A 25918-nucleotide genomic window follows, 5' to 3' on the forward strand; every position below is an offset into this window, starting at 1 on the left:
GGCCCAACTGAGGCTGCCCCAGCCATAATCTCAAAGCCCCTCGGAGGAGCCCCAATGCCATGTCCAAGGGCAGCATAACAACAGGCTCCTCTGAAACCTCATCTCAGGGATCAGCCACCCCAAGAACCATCCCCAGGCTCTCAAAACTCTGTTCCTACATCCAGACATACCCCATGGGCTCCAGGTTTGGACTATATTAATAAACTTTGGGGCTGCCAACAGTAATACTTAAGCTAGTGAAAGCAATTTTTTGAAGGGACTAAAGGTCCCTAATGCCAAGAACTATCAAAATTCAAAGGTAAAATTAATATAAAATTTATTTTCAATTCATAAATATAATAAATGGCGAAGAGAACTTTTGAGTAATTTTAAAAAGGAGGGAAGAAGGTCAGATACAAGGATAATAAACTGCAAAAAAAAAAAAAAAAAAAAACCTGGCTGCTTGACAATGTAAAAATTAAACATTTAAAGAATTCAGGCCTCAAAGCTTAGTTTGGTCCTGAAGTTATAGTTCAGTACTCTGTTCTAGGTAAAAGCCTCATTCTACCCTAATGAAGCAGCCTTTTTAGGTCCATTCAGCAATCACCAGATGTGTAAAGGCAAGAATGAAAGTATAAATGAAAGCACTCACTTGAGTGCATCACATCTTAAAACATTTGATTACTTTTATTCACCATGCACATACATTCCCACACCTCACCTTCTTTCAAAAATGAAGAGGGAAACCTCTTCCATCTCTTGTGGCTTGTTTGGCGAACAGGCTGCTCTTTGAGAGGAAATTTTATATAAAGTTTCTTGTGTTTCAGCTTATACTGAATATTAAATATGTGATAAAGTTGCTAGCGTGATAGATTCAAGAGAACTCTGTAAACAGTATTTTTTACTTCAGAAGAGTGTGGATATAACAGTGAAAATGTTGATTTGCATATGGCCATGCAAATATAAAGACGGGGGAAAAAAAAAAGCATGTATTGTTTCTTAAAGATTTTATACCCACAAAATCCTAATAAGATGAGGTAGAAAAGACACAATAAAACTTTTTAAAACAACCAACTTTGTAAAATCAAGTCCACATAATGGCTTAGATTCAGAGAACACAATTGATGTCTACCGTCTGCAGCTCCAATTCCTAATTTCCTAATTCTTTTAATTCTTTCATTACCTGGTAGACATGCATGGATATCGGTACATACAAATCAAGCAGCATTAGCTATGTTTGCAAGCTGCCAGCAAGCACTCTGGGGCTAGATGACCTCTGACATACAACAAAACATATCTGAACCAAAGAGAAGAGAAGAGTGAACTTTGGAAACTACCTTTAAGAGTTTCTTTTTTTTTTTTTTTTTTTCCTAGGAAGATAAAAGGAGATTCAAGCTAAAACATAAACAGACAAGCTGCTCTGTGCAGGGCAGAAGGAGGGTAAAGTGACCTCAGTTCTGTAGAGAAACCAGGGAGATGTGAGCCACACATCTGAAGCCAGGTCCCTGACTGTATAGGTGCTTCTGAGAGTGCTACAGTTAATGCTGTACTTAGAAGAGTATTTTCAAAGAGTAGATTTCTTGCTTTCAAGTATTTTTGCCAAATAATGTCTAGTTTTTAACTTTAGAATTGTAAATGTAAGTGGCAGTTTATAACACTGGGGTTTAAGCTGTGGTGGGACAAACCGGTGAGCAGCACAGCATTTATCATCATCTTTACTGCCACCCATGGTGTCCACCAGGACCATGTGAAAGGTGAAATGAAATTGGGTCACTTCTGTCTAGGGGTTTTAAAAGTGGAGCTGGGAGGCCACAAAGCAGATGAGCCTTCTGTATGTCTTCATGTCCTCACTGCACGGAGCCAAGAACTTGTAACCTGGGCCGAGAGACCAGTGTTCCAAGGACTCAGCCCAAACACCTGTATAGCTTGCTACAGTGAGACTGCTAGGTGACAGTCTCAGTAACCAATTATATTCAGCCCAGCTTTTAGTTTTCTGCCACCAACACCAATCAAAATTCTTTGTAAGCAACATATACAAGCATTCCCTTTTGATTTAAAAATCCTTGATTTTGTTCCCTGGGAGGCACTATTTGGGCTGCTGTCCAAATCTGTGTTCATGGAATTGTAATCCTGAGACCCCAAATAAATACCTTTGTTTTTATTTCAGCTCAGCCTCTCGCTTCAGTTGACAACTAGCACTTCACAGCACTTTATGATCTCTGGGAACATTCCTAAATCAGCTGTTTCAAACTTAAGAACACCTCTGACCCATGGGGTTTTCCTGCTTCCTCATGCTGGCAGGGACCAGGTTTCCAGCGGTAATGAGTCTTTACTCCTGCTGCATCTGGGCTTCCTTGAACTAGACCATAAATAACCATCTAAAGACAAAACAAAGCACTTAAAAATAGATCATTTTTAAAAAGACCTGAAACACGAGTCATAAAACATGAAAACTTACAGAGGACCCACACTGACACTCATTTTTACTTAAAGATGTCTCACTGCAGACAACAGGTAGCTTTTGTGATTTTCACAAATGTCAATATAACTAAATATATTAATGGCCCAGAAAACAAGATTTCTAAGACTCCCTTCAGCCCTGTTCCTTATCTTTCCTTGTAATCCTGCTCCTCTTCTTAACCTGCCTATTTCTCTTCCTGGCATCATTATTTTCTGTCACCAAATTTAAAACCTAGAAGGTAACTCTAGACTTCTCTGGAGAGCCACTCCTCACTAAGTCTGGCCACTCTACTTGGCAGGTATCTAGAGTTCACCTGCTTATTTTCCAAAGCCACCCTCATGCCTGGTCGACCTGGTCTACTCCAACAGCCCTTTCATCTCTGCACTCAGCCAACAGGAGGAGCTTCCAGAAGCCCTGGCCCTGGGGCCTGGCTGTACGTTAGCAAGGGACACCTCCAAGAGCTTGCAGTTAAATTTCTGTAGCTCACCTATCTGCAAAATGGCGATAATGACAGTATTTACCTCAAAATCTCCTATAGTTTAAATGAAAAGAATAAATATAAACATGAAGCATCATGCCTGGCACATGATAAATCCTCAAAATATGTTATTTTTATAACGTATTTAAGCCACCCACAGCCCGGGTGGCTCAGCGGTTTAGCGCTGCCTTCGGCCCAGGGTGTGATCCTACAGACTGGGGATTTAGTCCCACGTAGGGCTCCCTGCATGGAGCCTGCTTCTCCCTCTGCCTGTGTCTCTGCTTCTCTCTCTCTCTGTGTCTCTCATGAATAAATAAGTAAAATCTTAAAAAAAAGAAAAGATTCAGATGTCACTTCAGTTTCAAACCTTGAATGGTTGTTGCCTGTCTACAGAATAACAAATTTTCTAGCAAGCATGCTAGTTATTGCAGCATAAAGAACACTGGTTTTAAATCAAGGCAAAAAATGAACTCAAATTCTGGCTCTTCTATTAGGTGTGCAATCCTGAAATTCACTTAACTTCCCTTAGCTTCAGTTTTCAAAGGTATCACACGGGGATAATATCCCTCTGGGGAAGTTAATAACTACACCGGGCTGAATAGTACCCCCCCCTCCAAAAAATTCACATCCACCAGCAGCCTGTGCCTGTGACTTTAATTAGAGATAGTCTTTGCACATATAATAGGTTTAGGTGAGGTCATACTGCATTAGGGTAGGCCCTAAATTCAGAATGACTAGTGTCCTTAAAAGAAGAGACAAAGTGATGGGCATTCAGGGAGAATGTGAAGTGAATGAAGGTGGAGGCAGAGACTGGAGTGGCGAGTCCCCAGGCCAAGGCACAGCAATGATGGCTGGCAACCAGCAGAGGCTGGAAAAGGGATGGAAGGATCTCCTCTAGAAGCTTTATAGGGAATGTGGCTGTACCGACACCTTCATTTTGAATATCTAGCCTCCAGAATGGTAAGAAAATAATTTTTTTTTTTTTTAAGCAACCCAGTTTGCGGTAATTTGTTACAGCAGCCCTAGGAACCTAATACAATAGCTAATAATTAATGCTTAGAAGCATTTGGCATGCAAAATGATTACTCCACGTTACACACAAGGAAACTGGAACTGCAACTGGTTATACAGTGAAGCTGGTGGGAACTCCACTCCACCCGGCTGTGGAGGGCATGGCTTCATACCTGCTTCTAAATGGAATCAGACACAGCCATGTAATTCCCCACAACACTGCTACTCACACAGTAAGGGCTCAAAAGTGGCAGCAATGGCAATTACTACTCATACTCCAGCTCCCAAACCTGCCTGACCTCCCGGTCAAGGGTAAACATTCTCCTTAGTAAATATTTGAAGTTTTACATGTCAAGGCAAAATCAAGGCTTTTATACCCATTAAAAAAATGGAACTCAGAAATGTAGAAGGCACTCTTAGTGCTTTACCAAGTGCTATAAACAGGGACGTAGGTGGGTTTGGCCTACAGGCTGTAGTGCAGACTCCTGCTCCATCTCCCAGTATCTCTGTGGGTAGCTCCAGTCTCCAGTCTGCTGGTCATTTTCTTCTCTTCCTGTCCCTTACCTCACGCCTATAGGCAAACACCCTTTCTGTCTCCTGCTCCCCAACCCCACAGATACTGCCTTAGTTTAAGATTTCACCATGTCTTGCCTGAATCACTAGAAGAGCCTCCTATCTCACCTCACCCTAAGCCACCCTTTACACCTGTCACTAGGACCTGTTCATCTAAAGTGCAGGCCAGATCATGTCAATACTGTTTGATCTTCCATGATGGTCTCCCCCCATCCCCTCCACCAGCAGCTGTAAACCCAGTGGCTCATCAAAATCCCATGAGGAGTTCTTTAAAGAACACCAATGTATAGGTCACACGTCCCTAACATTCTGATTAGATCTAGGGTGAGGCCCAATTTACAGCTGTAACCACTCTGGGGCTGAATCTGAGAGGCAGCCAGTATTTAATCCCTGATTTTTGTACAGGATTGATTCCCTCTGCCCAGAATGCCTTTCCCCATTCTGCCTGCTAAGCAAACTTTCAATTTCTTTTCAAAAATCTTCTCAGAGTAAGACTGGGAGAAGCCACCCCTGAACTCTATCCTCTCCCCATAGTTGATTACCCCCTTCTCTGTCCTATTTCACACCATGGTACATGCCCATGACTGCATGTGTCACACTGTACCGTGACAGCTACTCACTTGTCAGTGGGCCTCGTTGACCTGAGCACTGAGCATGCAGCACATCAGCTCTCATATGCTTATCCTAAAGCATTTCCAAGATCAAGAACGTACTTTCTATCTTCCTCTGAAAGTCAAAATATGAGCAGCTTTCACAGGAAAAAAACAAATGCTACCCATCCAAGCCCCTCACACAGTTGTGGATGATGCTTCATCCTCTGAACTCCCATGTACTCTTACCACAGGTACTAAATGAAATCAACCTATCTCCCAATTCTCTGTACAGACATCCTATTTCCATTATAGAACAGAACCTTCCATGAGGGCAGGCACCTACTGTTCAACACCTAAGCTTAGTGCTTTGTGTACCCAAGTCATTCAAGAAGGTGAAATGTACTCTCTCTAGATCTTGTGCTTGGAATTAAGCAAAAGGGACTCCAAGAAAAGTATCATAATGAAAGCTGACCAATGAAGGAAAAAGTATATATATGCAAATTTAAACATCAAGAATCAATACAAACTGAAATCATGAGGTGCATAACATTACTTTTTCTGGCACACAAAATAAAGCATTTTTAAACTTCCACTTCATAGATGTTTAAGACTTTTAAATCACTTTCATGTTAATTAATGACTTTACCTATAGAATATACCCAGATCCTATCTTTAAAATTTCCCATACTCTTTTTATAAACTCTGGTATCCATCATCATATGAATAAAAAAAAACACACTCTGTAGTAGAAAACATCTATTTCAAAGTCAAGTAGAGTACCTACTTTTCTCATTCAACAAGCATTCCTTAAGCATTTACTATACATGTACAAAACAGTGGAGCTACATACTACAGGAATGTAAAAACATGACCCTCACACACTACCCAATAACCGAACAATGTATAGTGTTTGGCATACTAGTGAGCACTCTATCGGCCATGACTACTTGGAAAAGACTGGGCTCCAAGTAGAAAACTCTGAGGAGGGAACTAGATCTAAGGCTTAACTGTCAGTGCATGTGTTAGTTGGGGAGATGTCAACAGAATGTAGGAGCCCATCAATTTAAAAGGATGAAACTCAAGTCCAGATTCCTAATCCCACCTCTGTCCCACCTCACAGCCTTCCTCATTTCATTCTTATTGTTGTTCAGGCCAAAAACTGCAGAGTACCCCTTGATGACTCCTCTTCCTCTAACATACCCCCATCTGATCCCTTAGAAAAACCTGATGACTCTACCTTTATTATATATCCAGACCAGAATTCCTCCTCACCATCTCATCATTGTCCCCACTCTGGCCTGCACTTCCATGGTCTCTCATCTGGATTATTGAGGTAGTTTCCTACTGGCCCTCTGCTTCTACCTTTGACACCTGACCTCCTCTCCATTCCATTGTCTACACAGCAACTGGAGTAGGTCTGTTAAAAGGTCCAGGTGGATGTCATTCCTTGGCTCAAAATCCTGTCATGGCTCCCACCTGCCAAGGATATTTACTCTAGGTCCTAACAATGACCTACAAAGCCCTACTAATTGGACCTTCCAAGACCTCATCTCCTACCGAGATCCTCTTAGCTCCAATCACCTGGCCTTCTACTGCCTAGCAGCACATACCCACCTTAACACCTCTGCTCTAGCTACATCTTCTGCCTGAAAGCTCCCCCTCCCCAGATACCACCTACTTGGCTAACTCCCTTACCTTCTCCAGGCTTCCAGTTAAATCTCATCTGCTCAATGAGACACACATTGATCATCCTTTTCCATACTTCATTCTGCTTCCCCATGCCCACTTGCCCTGCTCCACTTTTACATTTTCCCCCACCACATTTGTTATAACGTACTTACTGTGTTTGTTTTTTGTTGTGTCTACCCTGATAGAATGTAAGATCCACAAGGGTGATGATCTTTGTTTTGACCACTGATACAACCCGATCTATGATGGGCACTCACATATTTGTTGAATAAAATCAGATTTATCTCTCAGAGGATCCTTTGAATAAATCTAATGATCTTGGCTCCCCTCCCTAACTGCCGTCTCCCTACCTGCCAAATAATACATAAAACGTCTTCATCAGAAGAATAAAATCCATTTACGTAAGTGAAAGATAAAAAATTCTAAAAAAGGGAGTAAAAATGACAAGTAACACTCATTCACACTAAAGTTTAATTAAGCGACAACTACAAAATCAACAACACAAGGCTGTTTCTACTTTTGAAGAGAAGATATTACTTAGAATTCAAAGAGAAGTACACTTTGTAGGAGGGAAAATCCATCACAATTTCTCTCTTTTGGTGGCTCTACTAACGACATCGCCAGAGAGAATTTCTCCAGCTGGCCGCCACACCTCAGCTTCCAAATATCTGGGAGCTCTCACCATCAGGCAGGAGGCCAGGTAGTGATGCTCACAGCACCTGGTAGGGTAAGCCCTCAATGTACTTTTTTTTTTTTTTTTTTCAATGTACGTTTGATCTGAACCAAAAGTTCATAAATGCACATCAACTTGCCAGCTACCAACATCAACTGATAAAGGATTTTCATGCTCTCAGATTACAAAATCACATAAGCTAATAGAATGCTATTGAAACTAGCCTGAAACAAGGTCTAAATGTTCATCCTATACTTTCCTAAGTATTTTATTTTCAATGATGGATGTTGCTATTTAAAAAAAAAAAAAAAAGGTCAATCAACAAACGATATCTAGGAGGTCCTGAGTCTCTTATTTACAGATGAGGGAACTGAAGCTCAGAAACAAAGTGATTTGTGTAAGAATACAAAGAATTTAGAGGAAGGGAGTAGCTAACTGACAGGAGACAATTTACACAAACCCTTTAATGTGAACAGCATACCAATGACTCTACATAACACTGGCATTTATTTCTGTTAACATTCTTTTGGTGTGCAGTACAGGCCAGCCATGTTAAAATACAATATTTAACTGCTATACCAGTGACTTACTGGGTTTTTATACTTTTGCCTGTAATTCTGGTGGCAGTAGGCTACCAAGACAGAGGATAAGATTACTACAATTATCTTTTAAAGAAGAGTGCTTATTTTAAAAGTACCTTTCTACTTTTGAAAATTAAACATTTAGTGAGTAACTACTGAGACCAGTAACATTAATCCTCATGATAACCTTATGAGGAAGCATTCCTACTTTACCAACGAGAAAACAGACTTACAGAGATTAAAAGAACTTGTCCAAAGCTCCCCTCACACCCACACAGTGGTTCCCAGATTCCACACTGGCCCACAGTGAAGAGATTCTGAGGATGGAGCTCTTGGCTTATCATGAACCACCCGCCTTTGTTTGTAGGGTTAACTAAGCTCCCTTGTCAGACTCAGCCAGCCCTATCTCCTCTGCGTAGCCTGGGGACGGCTCTCAGCAACCTGGCACAGGGCTTCTCTGCCAGCAGTCAAAGAACTCAGTGAGGATCAGAGTCCTGCCCATCCCTCCTCCAGACATGAATCTAGCCTGTGCTCTGTAAGTGAAGGGTGACAAATGGTACAGGTCCTCTGAATACAGTGCTCTAAACAAGAGCTAAGCTTACTGTGCCATTTTATTTGTGATAATCATTTAACTTGTGGTATCACAAAATTTCACAAATAGATGGCAAATTAAATCAATCTTCATATTAAACTTTGATTTTAAAATACTTTGAGACAACACAGCAATAAATTTTTATTCAGCCTGAGGAAAAAGAACATTTCTTAAAGGAACTGTCATGTTTATAAGGGAATTGACACCTTCTCACAGAATTTCTTCATTGTTTGGGTTTTTGCCTTACTGTTTGGAAATCCTGAGATGACCAAACAGAAATGTGTGCAGAGGACATTTCCCAATAAGAAGGGGAGTCCAAATAAGCCAAGACTTATCTGAAGAACATGAATGGGGGCGCAGGTACCAGCCTCCTTTTGATTCTGTTGTGAGCAGCCTAACAGGCCAGGATTCCCCAGTGTGATTTCAAGGATTCATGGCTGAAAAAAGAAGTCTGGGAAACCAAAGGCAGGATGCTTTGAGCAGTATCCCCACTGAGCTTCACGGCCAAGACTGACTGTGGCCGGTCACACTGACACTGTAACCAAAGAACTCAGTCATCTACTTCAAAACCAACAAAGGTAACCTCATTTTTATTAAGAAAATACAGATAGGGACAAAGGTTATGGCTAGAATTGAAGCCTCCTTAAAAAACAGCTGGAGTCGGATGCAGGGGAGAGGAGAAATGTGTTCAATTAAGATGGAGCTAAAACAAAACAAACAAAACAAAAAATGAATGACCTCAATTCTAGACCAGAAGTTTCAAAATAAAGATGAGTTTGTAAACAGCCCGCTTATTAGACCTTTTCTCTGTATTCCTGGCACCACCCTCTCAGGTCTATTTTTAGCCACAGAATGGGGAGCAGACAGGGAAGGGCTAACTGTGGCCCAGCATTTACCGTGGCTGCCCTGCCAGGACTCTGGCTATCTTTAATTAATGTCTGAGGGATATAAGACGGACCCTACCCATGGTGAAAGGACGCACAATGGTGAAACTCTACCCCGCAGAACTGACAGGCCCACGACTGGTGTACCATCCCTGAGGTCCCGGGGCTATGTTTTGTTGAAAAGAAGGCTCCATCTGGAACATCTACCGAGGGCAATGTGGAAACCCTGCATATTGAAGAGTACAGAAAACAGGGCTGCCTGTTTATCTAGTTCTGTCATCCTGCTTCACAGAGCCACACTATATTTTATCCACAAATCACTTCTACATGACCTATACCTTTTCTCAAAAATAAAGAAATTTCCTTTTAAGTGACTCCCTCCTGCTATCTAGTCCTCATTCCTAAATAAAGATGAAACCAACATTTACAGTCCTTCCCTTTCACTGTTTCCCCAGAAGATAAGCCTAAAGCTTTTAAACCACAACAACTCACTGCCATACAGATTAAGCTTTATTAAATATTAGAGATTAATCATATCTTTGGAAACAGACCCAAATAAACTAAGAAACTGATAGTGAAACAGATTCTATGTACCCCAAGCTGACCAACATCAGCATTCTTAAGGCATACTACAGGCAGGGATGATAAATGGGAGGAGATAAAATGCAACCATTCCAAAAAAAAAAAAAAAAAAGAAAGAAAGAAAATCAGACCACAGCATTACAAAGCTCAGCAGTGACAGACATGTGACTAGTCAGGAATCAATGAGCCGCCTATGAACAAAGAATTTAAGAGAATCCTGTTAAGACAGAGCGAAGTATGAATAAAATTCAAACACCTTCTGAATTCCCACCTCCTATACTTTGGACTACAGCAGACTGCCTTCTTCCTACACTGGACTCCATTAACCAAAATAGCTCTATTCATCTAAGACTCCAGGAGTCGAAAAAATTCGAATTCTAGAATTCTCTTTTAGCTAAGGAAACCATATGGCTGGCTTTCCTTGCTTCTACAGAAAGTACTTACGCTAAAACCATTATTAAGTTTAAACAATGGTTTTAGTACTAAGTATAGTCAGAAAAATGCCGGTCGACCACACTTAAGAGTATTTGAGTTTCCCACCCTCGTTCTGGAGCTGGTTTCCTCAGTCTCAGAGGTCCATTCTGAAACCAGTTGTCTTTTCTGAATGAACAATGAAGGCGGGATGCAAAGCAGATGAGCATCCTCACACCACAGAATATTACTCACTGGGTGAGTGCCTGGGAAGTTCTGCAGAGAGAGGGCTGGCAGGGCCGCTGCCCCTGCCAGTCTGTATTACTTAAGCCTGTGTGGAAAGGAGGGGGTGCCATGAGATGGCCAAGTGAAAAGAAAACCACCTTGAGAGTCTGTGCAAAGGTTATCAACTGCTGGAGAACTCTGCAAGCATGGACAGTTAAACCATGGCAGCACACCGTGGTCCAAGAGAACCTTCAGTGATGAGAGGGTCTGTTCTGTATCCGTCGTCCAACGTGGTAGCCACTGGCTACAAAGCACATGAAATACAGCTAGTGTGATCAAGGAACCGAATTATTTTATTTTAATTAAATTTAGTCATATGGGTCTCACAGATACAGCACTGAACAGCACAGGTTTAGAACGCTAGGAAAGCTGACCACAGCAGTCTCCTGGATAAGAAAAAAGCTCAGAGACTAATAATGGTCCTGTCCTTTCCCCTGGGAATTAAGGGGAGAGGGACACACACACACATACTTAATTACCTCCCCTTAACTGTGTTAGTAATTAAAAAGCACTTTCTAATCATTTCTTTCTCATCTGAATGTGGACCTAACATATGATTAGAACATGTAAAATGTGGAAGTACTGAAACTGCTTTTCTCTTCCTGTCAACAATGAGAACTTAAGGGTAGAAATTATTTTGAATTTTGACATTTCTAAATTGAAATATAAACTCTGAACCAAGTACTTAAACAAAAGATAGTTTAGGCTGCTTAAAGATGGTTATTTTTTTTCTTCTTTTTGTTGTCCTCTCAAAAGTCACAGTAAAATCTTTGATGTGATTACAGTTTGAGACCTGAGAGAAAAAAACAACCTGTCAACAAAATCCCCAAGTGCTCAGACTAAAAAAGATTCATTCCAATAGCAACTGTGTAGTTAAGTTGGGGCAGGGGGGGGGGTGGGGAAGCTGCTTTTTGCAACCACACATTCTGAAGATCCAGAACAGATTTAAAAAGCTTTAGCATAACTTATATTTGTCTCATCTGTATTCCTAAAAATCGCCAACATTAGCATCCTTGATAAAAACTGGCAGTAAGCAAATGCTTTTAGTCTTATGCATTGTACACTACAGCTTTAAGTGGCAGTACTTTCTAAAGATGTGTCATCTAGGGACACACACTCCCTGTACATTATACACCAAGGTTACAGCAGAAACAAACTATACTCAGTATCAACTGATTTTCTTTCTGAACTTCTTAAAGATTGTTTAGTGCCCTTCAATCTGTCTAAACAACGTAAAATGGTACTGTTTTTTTTTTTTTAAGATTTTATTTATTTATTCATGAGAGACACAGAGAGAGAGAGAGAGAGAGAGGCAGAGACACAGGCGAGGGAGAAACAGGCTTCCTGCAGAGAGCCCAATGTGGGACTCGATCCCAGAACTCCGGGATCATGACCTGAACCGAAGGCAGGCACTCAACCACTGAGTCACTCAGGTGCCCAATGGTACTGGTTTTAATGAAGTTTTTCAAATCCCAAGAAATAGAATACAATTTTAGTTCTAGGATTTAAAAAAAAAAAAAAAAAAAAACAACTACACAGTTTAATAAACTACAAAAACTACTGCTGTAAACTCAAAATAGACCTTAGAACAAAGATCATACCTTTTCTAATAAACAGTTTCGACAGCAGGACACTTGACAAGGCTGTGTGTGATCAGAGTAACAGTAAAGTCAGTGAATGAACTGCTGCCACCCTGTAGCAGCCAGTCACCTGGGTCTGCCTGCAGATGTCTGTACCTGTCTCCACCCTTTCAACTATTCACCAACAATTTGCATAAACTCAAAAAATATGTAAAAAAAGCAGCATGGGTCCAGGTTGCTATAAAACAATGGTATTTAAATACAAGATCTTGCATAAAGACTCAAAGAGTCAGTCCCACCAGCCAAAAAGTCAAGGAGTTGCAGCAATTTTTCTACAAAAAGGCCTAAGGAATGTAGATGCAGGTTCAATATGGTTGCTCAAATAGCTAATTCAATCTCAGACTCCATTTGGCAAAATGTAAATTGCCAAGAGTTACTTTTCTCTACCAAAATGAGTACCGTAGGTGCTTCAAGATACTGCATTTTAGTAGGGCCAGCAGGATTTGGAAAGACCCTCCCCCCGCCGGGTGAGTGAGAAAGACTAGTCACACACCTGGACAGGGGAGGAGCGCAGCAGAGGAAAGGTAAGGAAGCAAGACAGCTGTCTCCTAAAGTGTGAAGGGCTAACATGTGGACAAGGAATAGACTTACTCTGTGTGGTATCAGGGAACAGAAAAACAATCGAGACAGGCAAATTTTAGTTCAACGCAAGGAAGAGTATGTCAGACATCAGGGTTGTTCATAATTGGACAGGCCCACCTGGAAAGGCAGTGAGCACCTTCTTACTGAAGGCCAAACCTCAAGAGCCCAAGAGGTTTCCACTATAATAGGAAGTTAGATTAGGTAACTCCCTCCACATTGCCTCCCTCCTCCCCACACTGAACAGGAGACGTTGTTCACAGGCACCACCACCTCCCTAACTCAGACATGTCCGGATTCTCTCACTCCAGGCTTTACCGTTCTAATTTATTTTCCAAGGCGGGGGGGGACCTGCAAATTTTTGTGCTTTAAGAAAAGTTAGGGATACTAACACCTAATGATGAGACAAGCTTTGACAGCTGGGCAGCTAATTCACCGGAATGCCAGAAGCACTGCCCTCAGACGTGATATTCAGATTCTGTGCATTCTTTGTAGTTTCCCTACATCATTTTCCTAAATAATACTCTTTAAATTCAGTTAATAGACCCCAAACTCAAAATGACTGAGCTGAAAGAGGCTTAATTTTCTTAAAACTTCCTGAAATCAGAGTGAGCCTTTTACCTCATTCTTCAAAGGTTACAAGCAAGAAGCCTATGCGGGGCGTTCTTAAATTGCTAGAACCTCAGAGAACTGGTTCTAATTCCTCTTCCGAGCCAGGAATTGAGACATGTGGAAGGGAGACGTGGGACTTACCTCTACTTGCAGATATACATCCATCCTTCCCCATTATTTCCATGCTTCCTGAAACCCATCACTAAGGGACCCCGCAGTGTTCAAATGGATGCCTGACTCGGTTTGGGTCCTCTTCTAATTCTACCCTAGGCCCAAGATTACAGATCCCAGAAGCTCATTACCCGACTATTCAAACTCTAAAATGATAGCACTGTCCTAAGAAGTACTCTCAGAACTCTCCCTGAAGAGCAAGTACCCGCTCCCTGTCTGAAAATACTTTAGGGAGGCAGCTACCTGCCCACAATCGATCAAGCGCTCGGGAAAGAAAACAAAACAAAAAAACAAAACAAAACAAAACAAAACAAAACACAAAACCCAGGCCAGCTGTCCACATCCCGGCTTGGTTCCCAACCTGCAGGTCACTCCCTAGGTCTGAAACAGACGACGGTACTTCCGTCCAAATCATCCCCTCCAGCCTCAACAACACATTCCAGATCCATCACCATCTGCCGGGCTTTTTACCTTTCTGAACGTGAATGATGTCAGGGAAGTTGGCCAGGTGCCCCTGGTAGAGCGCTAACAGGTCCATGACGGGGTCCAGGTCCTGCCTGGGCTGCTCGGCAAAGAGCTCGCCGATGGCGTCGTAGGCATCTCCGGTGAAGGCGATGGCCTGGTTGAGGCCGGCCGAGAAGGCCTGCTGGTCCAGCTCGAAGGCCTGGCTGAGGCCGCGGAAGGACTGGCCCACCTTCTGGTACTCCTTCTTGAAGCCCGTCACCTGCTTGCGCGCGAACTCGTTGGCCGTGTGGTTGAGCTGCAGCGCGCTGTCGTCCATCTTCTTGGTGAAGCACTTGAAGCCGTCGATCTTGCTCTCCACTTCCTGCAGGTCCAGGGCCGCGGCGGGGGGCGTGCTCAGGGTCAGGAAGAAGTTGGCGCCCACCATCTCGTCTTTCTCGGCCTTCCTCTTGCCCTGCTTCCAGGCCTTCTCGTCCGTGCTGCTGGGGCAGGTCAGGAAGTGCTGGAAGACGTCGCACTGCGCCAGCACCGGGTGGCTGGCCATGTGGTTCATCCACCAGATGAGCCCCTTCCTGCGCTTGGAGATGAAGTCCTCCTCGAAGCGGCCGGTGGCCTGCTTCTCGGGCAGGTGGGGCACCGAGATGACGGGGAACTTCTCGGCCAGGCGCGCGTACAGCCAGTCGAAGTGCTTGTAGCGCCGGTGCACCGGCACCTGCGTGTGCGTGGGCACCAGCTTGTAGGAGATGTAGCTCTTCATGCCCTTGAACTTGGTCTGCTTGGTCGGGTCGTCGATGGTGCACTGGAAGGGGTACGGGTTCTCCTGCCACTCGGGCCCGTAGGGCCCCAGCACCACGCACAGCTTGTCCCCGTCCTTCACGAAGCCCGACGCTTCGCCCAGCACGAAGGCCTCGCCGCCCGACTTGACGAAGGTGGAGAAGCGGTTGAGGTTGCGGCTCACGGTGGCCGAGCTCTTGGCGCCCGACGGCGGGTGCTGCGGGGCGGCGCCGCCGCGGGCGCCCAGCGACAGGTCGGAGCGCGTGGACAGGCGGTAGCGGCCGGCCGCGCCGGGGGCCGACGAGCCGTCGAGGTCCGGGTAGGCGCCGCCGCCCAGCGCGCCCGGCTCGTCCGCCACGGTGGAGCTGTCGTCCCACTCGTCGTCCCAGTCGTCGTCGCTGCCCTGGCTGGCCTGGTAGCCGCCGCCGTAGGGCTGCTGGGGAGGCGGCTGCAGGGCGCCCCCGCCGTACGGGAAGCCCGCGGCCGGCGGCTGGAAGGCGGAGGCGGGCGGCGCGGCGGGCAGGGGCAGGGGCAGGGGCAGGGGCTCGAAGCCGCCGGGCGGGACGTTGGCGTAGCGAGCCGGGGCCCCGGGGCCGCCGTCGCCCGCGGGGCCGGGGCCGGGGCCGGGGCCGGGGCCGGGCTCGGGGGCGCGGATCACCTGCACGTACGAGGCCGGGAAGAGGCCGCGGTCGCCGCGGCTGTTGACCCCCTCGAGCCAGCCCTCGATGTCCTGCTCGCTGCACAGGCTCAGCACCTCGTGCTCCCGCAGCGAGATCTCGCCCGGGTTCTCCGACCTGAAGTCGTACAGCGCCCGCGCGCGCAGCGCCATGGTCCCCGCGCCGCGGCCGGCGGCCCCCGACTCCCCGCGCCGCGAGCCCCGGGGCCCGCCCGAGGGGCCCGCGGGGTGGCCCGAGCCCCGCCCGGCGCGCGCGCAGCCGAGCCCCGAGGACAGCGCGCGGTCGCGCGGTCCCGCGCCCCGGCCCCGCCGGTCGCGCCCTCCGCGCCGCTCAGCTCGCAGCGCCGACTGACTGCCGCGCTGGGCCGCCGCCGGGCGGGGGCGGGGCGGGGCGGGGCGGGGCGGGGCGGGGCGGGGCGGGGCCCGGGCCCGCCACCTCCCACGTCCCCAGCGGCGCTAAATCCACGGCCGAGCGCCGCGCGCCAGGCCAGAGCAAGCGATGGCCGAGCCGCCGCGCCCGCCGGCGGGGCGCGCTCGGCGGCCGCCACTGCCCCCTGCAGGCGGGGGCCGCGCGGTGACGCCGCTCGGCGGCAGGGCTGCCCCCCCTCGGAAAGCCGTGAGCTGTGTGTGGCTCTCAGCTTAACAAAAATTAAAAAAAAAAAAAAAAAAAAAGTAGAAGAAGAAGAAGGAGCAGTCGCGAAAGGACATCAATATTCGCCTTCCCGACGAGCGTGCCTCCCCGCCCGCTGCGCGAGCGCTCCCAGCATGACTTGGCCTCGCACCTGGGACTCCGCCGCGGCGCTCCGCTCCCGCTCGGGAGAGAAGCAGGATGCCCGGGCCCGGCGCTGGCCGCTCCCTTTCTCTGCGGGCGAGGAGGGCAGGAGGAGCACAGGAGCCACGGAAGGAGGGTGTCGGGTTCGGCAGAGTAAGATGCCGAGGGCGGCGGAGAGGGTGCTCTTGAAGAGGGGCGTCGGTGCAGGAGGGTTCACCACGAAGCTGGTCCACACCTGGAGCGCTGGCCCTTCGCACGTGTCCCTCCTCCCCCTGAGACCCCCAGGTGGCGTGGTGGATGACAGCTTACGCTCCGAGGCAGGCTGCTCCGTCCCAATCTGCTTTTTATTATTATGATTATTCATGAGAGACACAGGGAGAGGGGGGCAGAGTCCTGGGCAGGGGGAGAAGCAGGCTCCGTGCAGGGAGCCCGATGGGGGACTCGATCCCGGGACCCGGGGGCACGGCCTGGGCGGAAGGCAGAGGCTCAACCTCCCAGACGACGCGCCTCCGATGTGCTTGCTGACACCGCCGAGCTCGTGACCTTGAGCAAGTCACTTAGTGCACCTCCCTCCTACGGTTGTGATGGGGGTTTTATAATCATGTAATCCTTACTTTGCAGATGAGAAAAATGAAACAGAGTCTTACACGGCAACTACCGTACATGGGGAGCACAGTTCCAGGTGTTTGCTGCGCTGTCATTTGGGAAAGCAAAATCCCTGTCCTCCTTCATCCTAAAACATCACAATCCCAGGCCAGATGCACCAGAAAGGACCCCCGTGCGCACAGCCCGACTCCTGATCTGAGATCAGTGATCATCTCTCTCCACCCATCTTTGTCTCGCTCTATTTATGTCATCTTTAAGATAAGTACAGTTTAGAAATCACTTCCTGAAATAGGAACTCCAATCTCCAAAGCTGCCTTGTTTCACATCTTCCTCTCCTTCAGTGTGTCATTCGCCCCAAGCTTTTTCTTCCCATAATTATTACGCCTAGCCTAATTATTCCTTTGAAGACACCTCTAATTGGGATTCACGATTCATATGTCATTAATTTCAGCCTGTCCTCTGACCCTTCTCCAGCAAATCTGGGAAACAGGCCAGAAGAGTTTACAATTATTGTAAGGAAGGGCTGTGGTATTCTAAGCATCTTGCCCAAAACCACCAACCTCGTATACCAGAATTACTCCCACAGTGTTTATCCCTGGTGCAAAAATCTTAATTCAATCCTGTAAGCAAATTCTGAATTACAACATTTTTAGCTGAAAATTCTGGGTTAGGATCCTCTTTACAGTAAGCAACCAGAGGTCACTGAATTTCAATGTCAACAATTTATGTGGTCGGAAACATGAAGTCAACGTGTATGAAACATCTAGAATACCATTGATTTTACTTATTAACTAGGAGAAGCTAACCCAGAATACTGAGAATAAATACATTGAATTTCACCCTTACTATTCATCTGGTAGTTACCTTTTTAGGTTAAAAAGTTCATTTTTTAATTTTTTTTTATTTTTTTTTATAAAAAGTTAAAGTAATATGAAACTTGCAGTTGCTTCAGGTTTTGAAACAGAGAGACAAAAAAATCTATTTCGGGTATGAAAATTCCAGGAATTTGAGGTGATTGATGGCTTTTACAGACTGGCTGGACTGCTCCTTAGAAACAGTGGTTGAGAACTACCAGACGTCAGAGGTTGTTTGCTGTACCAGTACATAAGCAACTGTTCAGTTTGTAGGAGTCTGGAGGAAGGCCAGGCATCAGGCTTGGTGAAGAACAGGGACAGGCTCTCTGTGGTGCCTGGCTACATGGCACCTGAGTGGCTGGAAATGCCCATTAGGATCTTGGATATTTTATTTTTTTAAGATTTTTTAAAAAATGTGTTTATTCATGAGGCACAGAGAGAGAGGCAGAGATATAGGCAGAGAAAGAAGCAGGCTCCCTGTGGGTACCCCAATGCTGGACTCAATCCTGGGACTCTGGGATCATGCCCTGAGCCAAAGGCAGATGCTCAACCGCTAAGCCACCCAGGCGTCCCAGGGTCTTGGATATTTTTAAAAATATGCTCAAGTGTAACAATTCACAACTGTTCGCTCAGGGAAGTAGATATAGTGATACATTTTTAAAAGATTTCTCTAGAAAATGAAGCATATTTTGCATGATTTAGGGTATGTAATACTCGTTATGACCATCAACTATTTCTATTTCATTACATTTTTGTAAGAACACATCGTTAGGGAACAATAAACGGCTCTAAACACCCATATTTTCACACTTCTTCTTTTGGCCGGAGAAGTCTTATGTGGCCTGGCCCCTGCCTCTCTTTCCAATTCCTTTCTTCCACTAGAGTGAAACCACAGTAGTTTCTTTGTTATTCCTGGAACAAGCCAAGCACATTTGTGTGCCTCAGATTTCTTTAATAGACCTTATTTTTTTTAGAGCAATTTTAGGTTCATAGCAAAACCGAGCAGAAGGTACTAGAGATTTTCCATATGCCCTCTCTTCACGCATATAGCCCCTTCCCCACTATCAACCTCTCCAGTCAGAGTGGTGCATTGGTTACTGTTGGTAAACCCACAGTGGCACATAGTTACTGCTCAAAGTCTGTAGCTTACGTTAAGATTCAGTCTTGGTGTTGTACCTTCTATGGATTTGGACAAATGTATAATGACATGTATCTGCATCTATCAGTGTAGTATCACGCAGAGTAGTTTTGCTGCCCTAAATCTTATCCGTGCTCTACCCATTCATCCCTTCTACCCTCCTAACCTCTGGCAAACACTGATCTTTCTACTGGCTCCATTGTTATGCCTCTTCCTGGGTGTCATATAGTCGGAATCATACAGTACGTAGCCTTTTTAGATTGACTTCTTTCACTTGGTAATATGCATTTAAGCTTCCTCCATGTCTTTCCATAGCTTGATAGCTTGATAGGTCATTTCTTCTTAGCCCTGATAGTATTCCGTTGTATGTATCACTATTTTTTTTATTATTTACCTAACTGAACAACATTCTAGATTTTGGCAATTATAGATGAGGCTGCTATAAACATCTCTGTGCAGGCTTCTGTGTGGATATAAGTTTTAGACTCCTTTGGATAAATGCCAAGGAGTAGGATTCCTGGACTGTATGGTAAGGGTCTGTTTTGTTTTGTAAGAAACTTTCAACTTCCAAAGTGACTACTACTTTGCATTACCACCAGCAATGAATGAGAATTCCTGTTGCTTCACATCCTTGTCAGCATTTGGTATTGTTAGTGTTCTAGATTTTGGGCATTCTGATAAGTGTGTAGTGGTATCTCATTGTTGTTTTAATTTGCATTTCCTGGTGGCATATGATACAGAGCACTTTTTTCATGTGCTTATTTGCCATCCATATGTCTTCTGCAGTGAGGTAGTCTGCTAAGATCTTTGGCCCATTTTTAAATTGGGTTGCTTTCCTTATTGTTGAGTTTTAAGAATTTTTCTGTATATTAGAAATGAATCCTTTATCAGGTGTGTCTTTTGCAAATATTGCTCTTAGGCTGTGACTTGTCTTCTCACTCGCTTGGCATTGTCTTTCACAAAGCAGAAGTTTTTAATTTTAATGAAGTCCAGCTTATCAATTATTTCTATCATGGATAATGCCTTTGGAGTTATGTCTAAAAAGTCATTGCCATGCCCAAGGTCATCTAGATTTTCTCCTGTTATCTTCTAGGAGTTTTATAGTTTTGTATTGCATATTGAGGTCTCTGATCCATTCTGAGTTAATTTTTGTGGAAGGTGGAAGGTCTATGCCTAGGTTTATTTCTTTTTCCATGCAGATGTCCAGCTGCTCCAGCACCATTTGTCAAAAAGACTGTCTGTGCCTCTTTGTACTGTCTTTGCTCCTTTGCCAAAGATCAGTTGACTATATTTGTGTGAATCTATTTCTGGGCTCTCTATTTTGTCCCATTGATCCATCTGTCTGTTCTTTCACCAGTACCACACTGTCTGATGACTGCAGAGTAAGACTTACAGTTGAGTCATGTCAGTCCTCTTTCATCTTCTACTGTCTTAGCTATTCTGGGTCTTTTGCCTCTCTATGTAAACTTTATAATCAGTTTGTTGATATCTACAAAATAATGCTGGGATTTTGATTGGGGATTATATTTAATCTACAGATCAAGTTGGAAAGAGCTGACATCTTGAGTTTTCCTATCCAAGAATGTGGAATAGCTCGCCTTTTACTTACTTAATTTCTTTCATCAGAAGTTTGATTTCTCCTCATATAGATCTTGTACATATTTTGTCAGATTTATACTTAAGCATTTCATTTTCAACGGGTGCTAAGGTAAGTGGTATCATGTTTTCAATTCCACTTGTTCATTGCTGGTATATGTTGGAAAACAGTTGGTTTTTGCATATTAACTGTTCATCCTGCAATCTTGTTATAATCACATTTGAGCTCCAGGGGTAGGGAGAGGGGTTTAGTTGATTCTTTTAGATTTTCTACATAGCCAATCATGTCATCTGCAAACAAAGACAGTTTTATTTCTTCCTGATCTGTATACTTTTTATTTTGTGGTCTTCTTCAGTCCATTAGCTAAGACTTCCAATATGATTTTGAAAAGCATTAGCGAGGGGGGCTTCTTTGTCTTGTTTCTGATCTTAGTGAGACTGCTTCAAGCTTCCTTCTTACCATTAAGTGCAATGTTAGGCATAACGTCTTTTTTGTAGATATTCTTTATCAAGCTGAGGAAGTTCCTTCTATTCTTACTTTACTGAAAGGATTTTTCATGAATGGGTATTGGGTTTTATCAAATTATTTTTCTGCCTTTATTGAAATGATCATATGATTTTTCTTCTTTGACCTGTTGACATTAATTAATTTTCACTGTTGAACCAGCCTGGCATACCTACATAATCCCACTTGGCCATGGTGTATAATTTATTTAATGCATTATTGGATTTGATTTATAATATATTTTGTTGTATTTATGCTCATGAGAGATATTGATCTATAGTTTTATTTTCTTGTGATGTCTGTTTATTTTGGGTATTAGAGTGATGCCAGCATCACTCCTAGAATGAGTTAGGAAGTATTGCCTCTGCTTCTGTTCTCTGAAAGAGATTGTAGGAAATTGATATAATTTCTTTCTTTTGGTAGAATTCACTAGTGAACCCACCTGGGCCTAGTCCTTTTTGTTTTGGGAGGTTATTCATTGTTGATTCAATTACTTTAATAGATATAGGCCTATTCAGATTGTTTATTTCTTCTTGTATGAATCTTGCCACATTGTGTCTTTTAAGGAATTGGCCTATTTCAAGTAGGTTATCACATTTGTAGGCATAGAGTTGTTCATAGTATTTATTATTCTTTTAATGTCCGTGGGATTTGTAGTTATATATCTTTTTAATTTCTGATAGTAGTAATTTGTGTTCTGTCTCTTTGTTTCTTAGCCTGGCTAGAGACTTATTGATCCTTTCAAAGAAATAGCTTTTGATTTCATAGAGTCTATTGATTTTCTCTTTTCAATTTCATTGATTTGTGTTCTATTTTTTATTATTTCTTCTGCTTGCTTTGTATTTAACTTGCTCTTCTCTTTTAGTTTCTGAAGGTGGAAGCTTTGATAATTGATTTTTTTCTGCTTTTCTAATATATTCATCCATGGCTATACATTTCCTTTGACTACTGTTCTCACTGCATCCCACATCTCACTATTTTTTTTTAAGATTTTATTTATTTATTCATGAGAGACACAGAGAGAGAGAGAGAGAGAGAGCCAGAGTCAGAGACACAGGCAGAGGGAGAAGGCTCCATGCAGGGAGCCTGATGTGGGACTCAATCCCGGGACTCCAGGATCATGGCCTGGGCCAAAGGTGACACTAAACCGCTGAGCCACCCAGGCTGGCCCCACATCTCACATTTTGATATGTTGTCTTTGCATTTTCATTTAGTCAAAAATATTTCTTTATATTTCTTTTGAGATTTCTTCTTTGGTCCATGTGCTATTTAGAAGTAAGTTGTTTAATCTCCATGTATTTAGGGATTTTTCCAGCTACTTTTCTGTTGTTGATTTATTTTAGTTCCACTGTAGTCCAAGAGTAGACATTATATGATATCTATTCTTTTAAATTTGTTAAGAGTGTTTTATAGCCCAGGCTATGGTCAATTTTGATGGGTGTTCTCTGTGAACTTGAGAAAAATGTTTATTCTCAAGTGTTGGATGAAGCTGTCTATATCTGTCCATTATATACAGTTAATTGAGGGTGTTGTTGAGTTCAACTATGTTCTTACTGACTTTCTGCTTGCTGGATCTGTCCATTTTTTATAGAGAGTTGTTGAAATCTCCAACTATAATAGTAGATTCATCTATTTCTCTTTGCAGTCCTATCAGTTTTTGCCTCATGTATTTTGCCACTGTGTTGTGTGTGTATACATTTTAAAGATTATGTCTTCTTGGAGAATTGACCTATCATTATGTAATGCCTTTCCCTATCCCTGATAACTTTCCTTATTCTGAAATCTTCTCTGTCTGAAATTTATATAGCTACTCCTGCTTTCTTCTGATTAGTATTAGCATGGTATATCTTTCTTCACTCATTTACTTTTTAATCTATATGTCTTATATTTCAAGTGGATTTTTTATAGACAACAGCATATAGTTGCGTCTTGTTTTTCAATTCATTCCAACAATCTCTGTTTTTTAACTGGTACATTTAGACAATTGACATTCAAAGTGATTATTGATAGAATTGGGTTAATATCTACCATATTTGTTACTGCTTTCAATTTATTGCCCTTGTTCTTTGTTTCCATTTTTGTCTTCTACTCTTTTTCTGCCATTTCTGGGTTTGAGCATTTAATGATTCTATTTTTCTCCTCTCTTACATATCAGTTATCCTTATTTTTTAGAAGTTGCCCTAGAGCTTGGAGTATGCATTTACAACTAATCTAAGTCTGCTTTCAAATAATAGTATACTGCTTCATGGGTGGTGTGAGCACCACATAACAACAAAATAACACTATATCCCTGCCATCCCTTGTATCATTGATATCATCTATTTCATGTGTATATAAGCATACATAAATGTATGTGTATATATGTGCATAAATATACATGTTGCTATTATTATTTTGAACAGTTATCTGTTAGATCAATTAAGAAAAATAAGAGATTTTAATTTTCCTTTACCTTTTTCTTCTCCAACATTCTTTGTTTCTTTATGTAAATCTGAGTTTCTAAGCTATACCATATTCCTTCTCCATGAAGAACTTCTAACATTTCTTGCAAAGCAGGTCTACTCGTAACAAATTCTTTCCATTTTTGTTTGTCTAAGAAGGTCTTAATTTCTCAAGGTATGCTAAACTGGTAGTTCTTTCTCTCAATACTTTCTTTTCTTCTCTCTCTTTTTTAAAATATTTTATTTATTTGAGAGAGAAAGAGGGTGAACAGGGGGAGGGGCAGAGGAAGAAGGAGACTCCCCACTGAGCATGGAGCCTGATGTGGGGCTCATTCCCAAGACCCTGGGATCATGACCTAAGCTGAAGGCAGATGCTTATCTAACTGACTGACTGAGAGTCACCCAGGTGCCCTTCTCTCAACACTTTAAATATTTGACTCCACTCTCTCGCTTGCATGGTTTCTGAGAAGTATGATGTAATTTTTATCTTTGCTTCTCTATGGGTAAAATATTTTTTCCTTTGGTTTCTTTCAGGATTTTTTTCTTACTCTTTCATTTTCTGTAGTTAAAAAAATGCTGTGCCTAGGTATGGGGCGTGGGGGTTGGTATTTATCCTGCTTTGTGTTTTTTAAACATTCTGTATCTATGGATTCGTGTCTGATATTAATTTGAAGAAATTCTCATTTGTTGTTTCAAATAATTCTTCTGTCCTTTTCTTTCTATTCTTCTGGTATTCCCATTAGGTGTATGTTACATCTTTTGTAGTTGTCCCAAAGTTCTTGGATATTCTATCCTGGTTATCTTTTTTTTTTCTTTTTTTTTTCTTTTTTCTTTTAGTCTGTTTTTCCTGTTTGCTTTTCAGCTTTTGAGATATCCTCAGTTATTCAGTTTTTGAGTCTATTGAGATAGACTCAAAGAGATTCTTTCCTCAATTATGTTCATTTACTACAAGTCCATTGAAACATGCTTCATTTCTGTAACAGCGTTTTTGATCTCTAGCATTTCTTTTTGGGTCTTTCTTAGAATTTCCACCTCTCTGTTTACATTACCCACATTGTCTTCTTTATTCATTAGAGCCCTCAGCATATTAATCACAGTTCTTTTAAATTCCTGATCTAGTAATTCCAACATTCCTGACATATATGAATCTGGTTGTGATACTTGCTCTCTTCTAATTGTGGTTGTTTTTTTTTGTTTGTTTGTTTTTAGTTTTTGCCTTTTAGTATGCCTTGTAATATTTTTTTCATAGCCAGATATGTTGTGCTAGGTAAAAGGAACTTTTGTAAATAGGCCTTTTGTTGTGTGAGGTAAGGTATAGTGGAGAAGGGAAGTATTTTATCATGATGATTAGGTTGCAGTCTTTTAGTGAGCCTCCACCTCAGGACTGTGAACTTCACATATGCTTCTTAGGTTTTTTCCTTCCCTTAAGTGGGACAGGATGGCTAGAGTGGACTGGAGATGGCTATTCCCTTTCTTCCAGGTCTGTTGGGCCCTAATAAAGCCCCAGCATGTTAGGCTCAGAGTTACTCCTGAGGTCAGAACGTTAACAAGAACAGAATGCTCTAGCATATTTAAAAATGGTTTTCCTCATCCCCTGACAGAAGCACTAGAGGGTTTTTCTCCAGCGTTCACTGTGAAGACCTGGTAGAGATCCAGGAGATAAAATTTGCAAAAGTATGGGGATGCTTTAATGACTGGGTCTCCTGGGAGCTTTTACCTCTGAGCTAAGTTCCCCCAGGAACTCACCAATTACAGTTCAGGTTTTCCTACTCTAACACTATTTCCTACAGAGGTTTCTGCTCTGATAAGTTGTATTCTCTATATTCACCATCTTCTCTCTATAATGGATATGGTGGTTTGCCCTGTGACCTCACTTCTCTTACGGATCTAAGAAGACTTTATTTTTTCAGTTTATTCATCTTTTTACTTCTCCTTAGAATGGAGTAGCAACTTCCAAGCTTCTTACATGTCAGACCAGAAATAAGAACTTGCTTCAGTTTTTTGTCTTTGATGTTATTTTGTTTGTTTATTTGTTTGTTTTGTTTTGTTTTCTGTCTGGAATCCTCTTCCCCCTGAGATCCACCATGCTGCATCTCCACTTCATTCGCAATCACTGTGGTTTCTCTATTCTTCCTTTCTTCTTCTGCATTGGAGAATACGGAAGTAAGATGGAGAGGGCCCAGGATCCTAAGTCACCAACCCCAATCAGACTTTAAGAGAAACCTTTGTTGGTCAAGCCATTAAGATTGCACGATGTGTTCATTGATGCAGCTGACTTTAATTCTCCTAAGTAATACTCT

The 25918-nt window shown here is 43.1% G+C and overlaps 2 protein-coding genes and 1 long non-coding RNA gene across 8 annotated transcripts in view; 1 reads left to right on the top strand and 2 right to left on the bottom strand.

Annotated features, from left to right (window-relative positions):
- SNX18 (sorting nexin 18) overlaps positions 1 to 15903 on the bottom strand; it is a 141132-nt gene extending 125229 nt beyond the window's left edge. For 4 of the 6 annotated variants that reach the window (XR_013378491.1, XM_077895993.1, XM_077895992.1 and 1 more), the window contains exon 1: positions 14266 to 15902. Coding sequence is in view for 4 of the 6 variants with exons in the window: in XM_077895993.1 (XP_077752119.1) it covers positions 14266 to 15859 (1594 nt within the window). In the remaining 2 variants the exon portion in view is untranslated. Of the gene's footprint in view, positions 1 to 2129; positions 2358 to 14265 lie in introns of all 6 variants that reach the window. The other 2 variants (XR_013378490.1, XM_077895990.1) reach the window with 2 other exon arrangements.
- Positions 15904 to 16305: 402 nt separating this feature from the next.
- LOC144312867 (uncharacterized) overlaps positions 16306 to 25918 on the top strand; it is a 119427-nt gene continuing 109814 nt past the window's right edge. The window contains exons 1-2 of the long non-coding RNA XR_013378504.1: positions 16306 to 16631; positions 17100 to 17160. This is a non-coding gene — a long non-coding RNA (uncharacterized LOC144312867). The remainder of the gene's footprint in view (positions 16632 to 17099; positions 17161 to 25918) is intronic.
- HSPB3 (heat shock protein family B (small) member 3) overlaps positions 25608 to 25918 on the bottom strand; it is a 136085-nt gene continuing 135774 nt past the window's right edge. Inside the window, exon 15 of the transcript XR_013378497.1 lies at positions 25608 to 25761. The gene's annotated coding sequence lies outside the window, so the exon portion shown is untranslated. The remainder of the gene's footprint in view (positions 25762 to 25918) is intronic.

Source organism: Canis aureus, chromosome 4 (assembly GCF_053574225.1).
Source record: "Canis aureus isolate CA01 chromosome 4, VMU_Caureus_v.1.0, whole genome shotgun sequence".
NCBI lineage: Eukaryota > Metazoa > Chordata > Mammalia > Carnivora > Canidae > Canis > Canis aureus.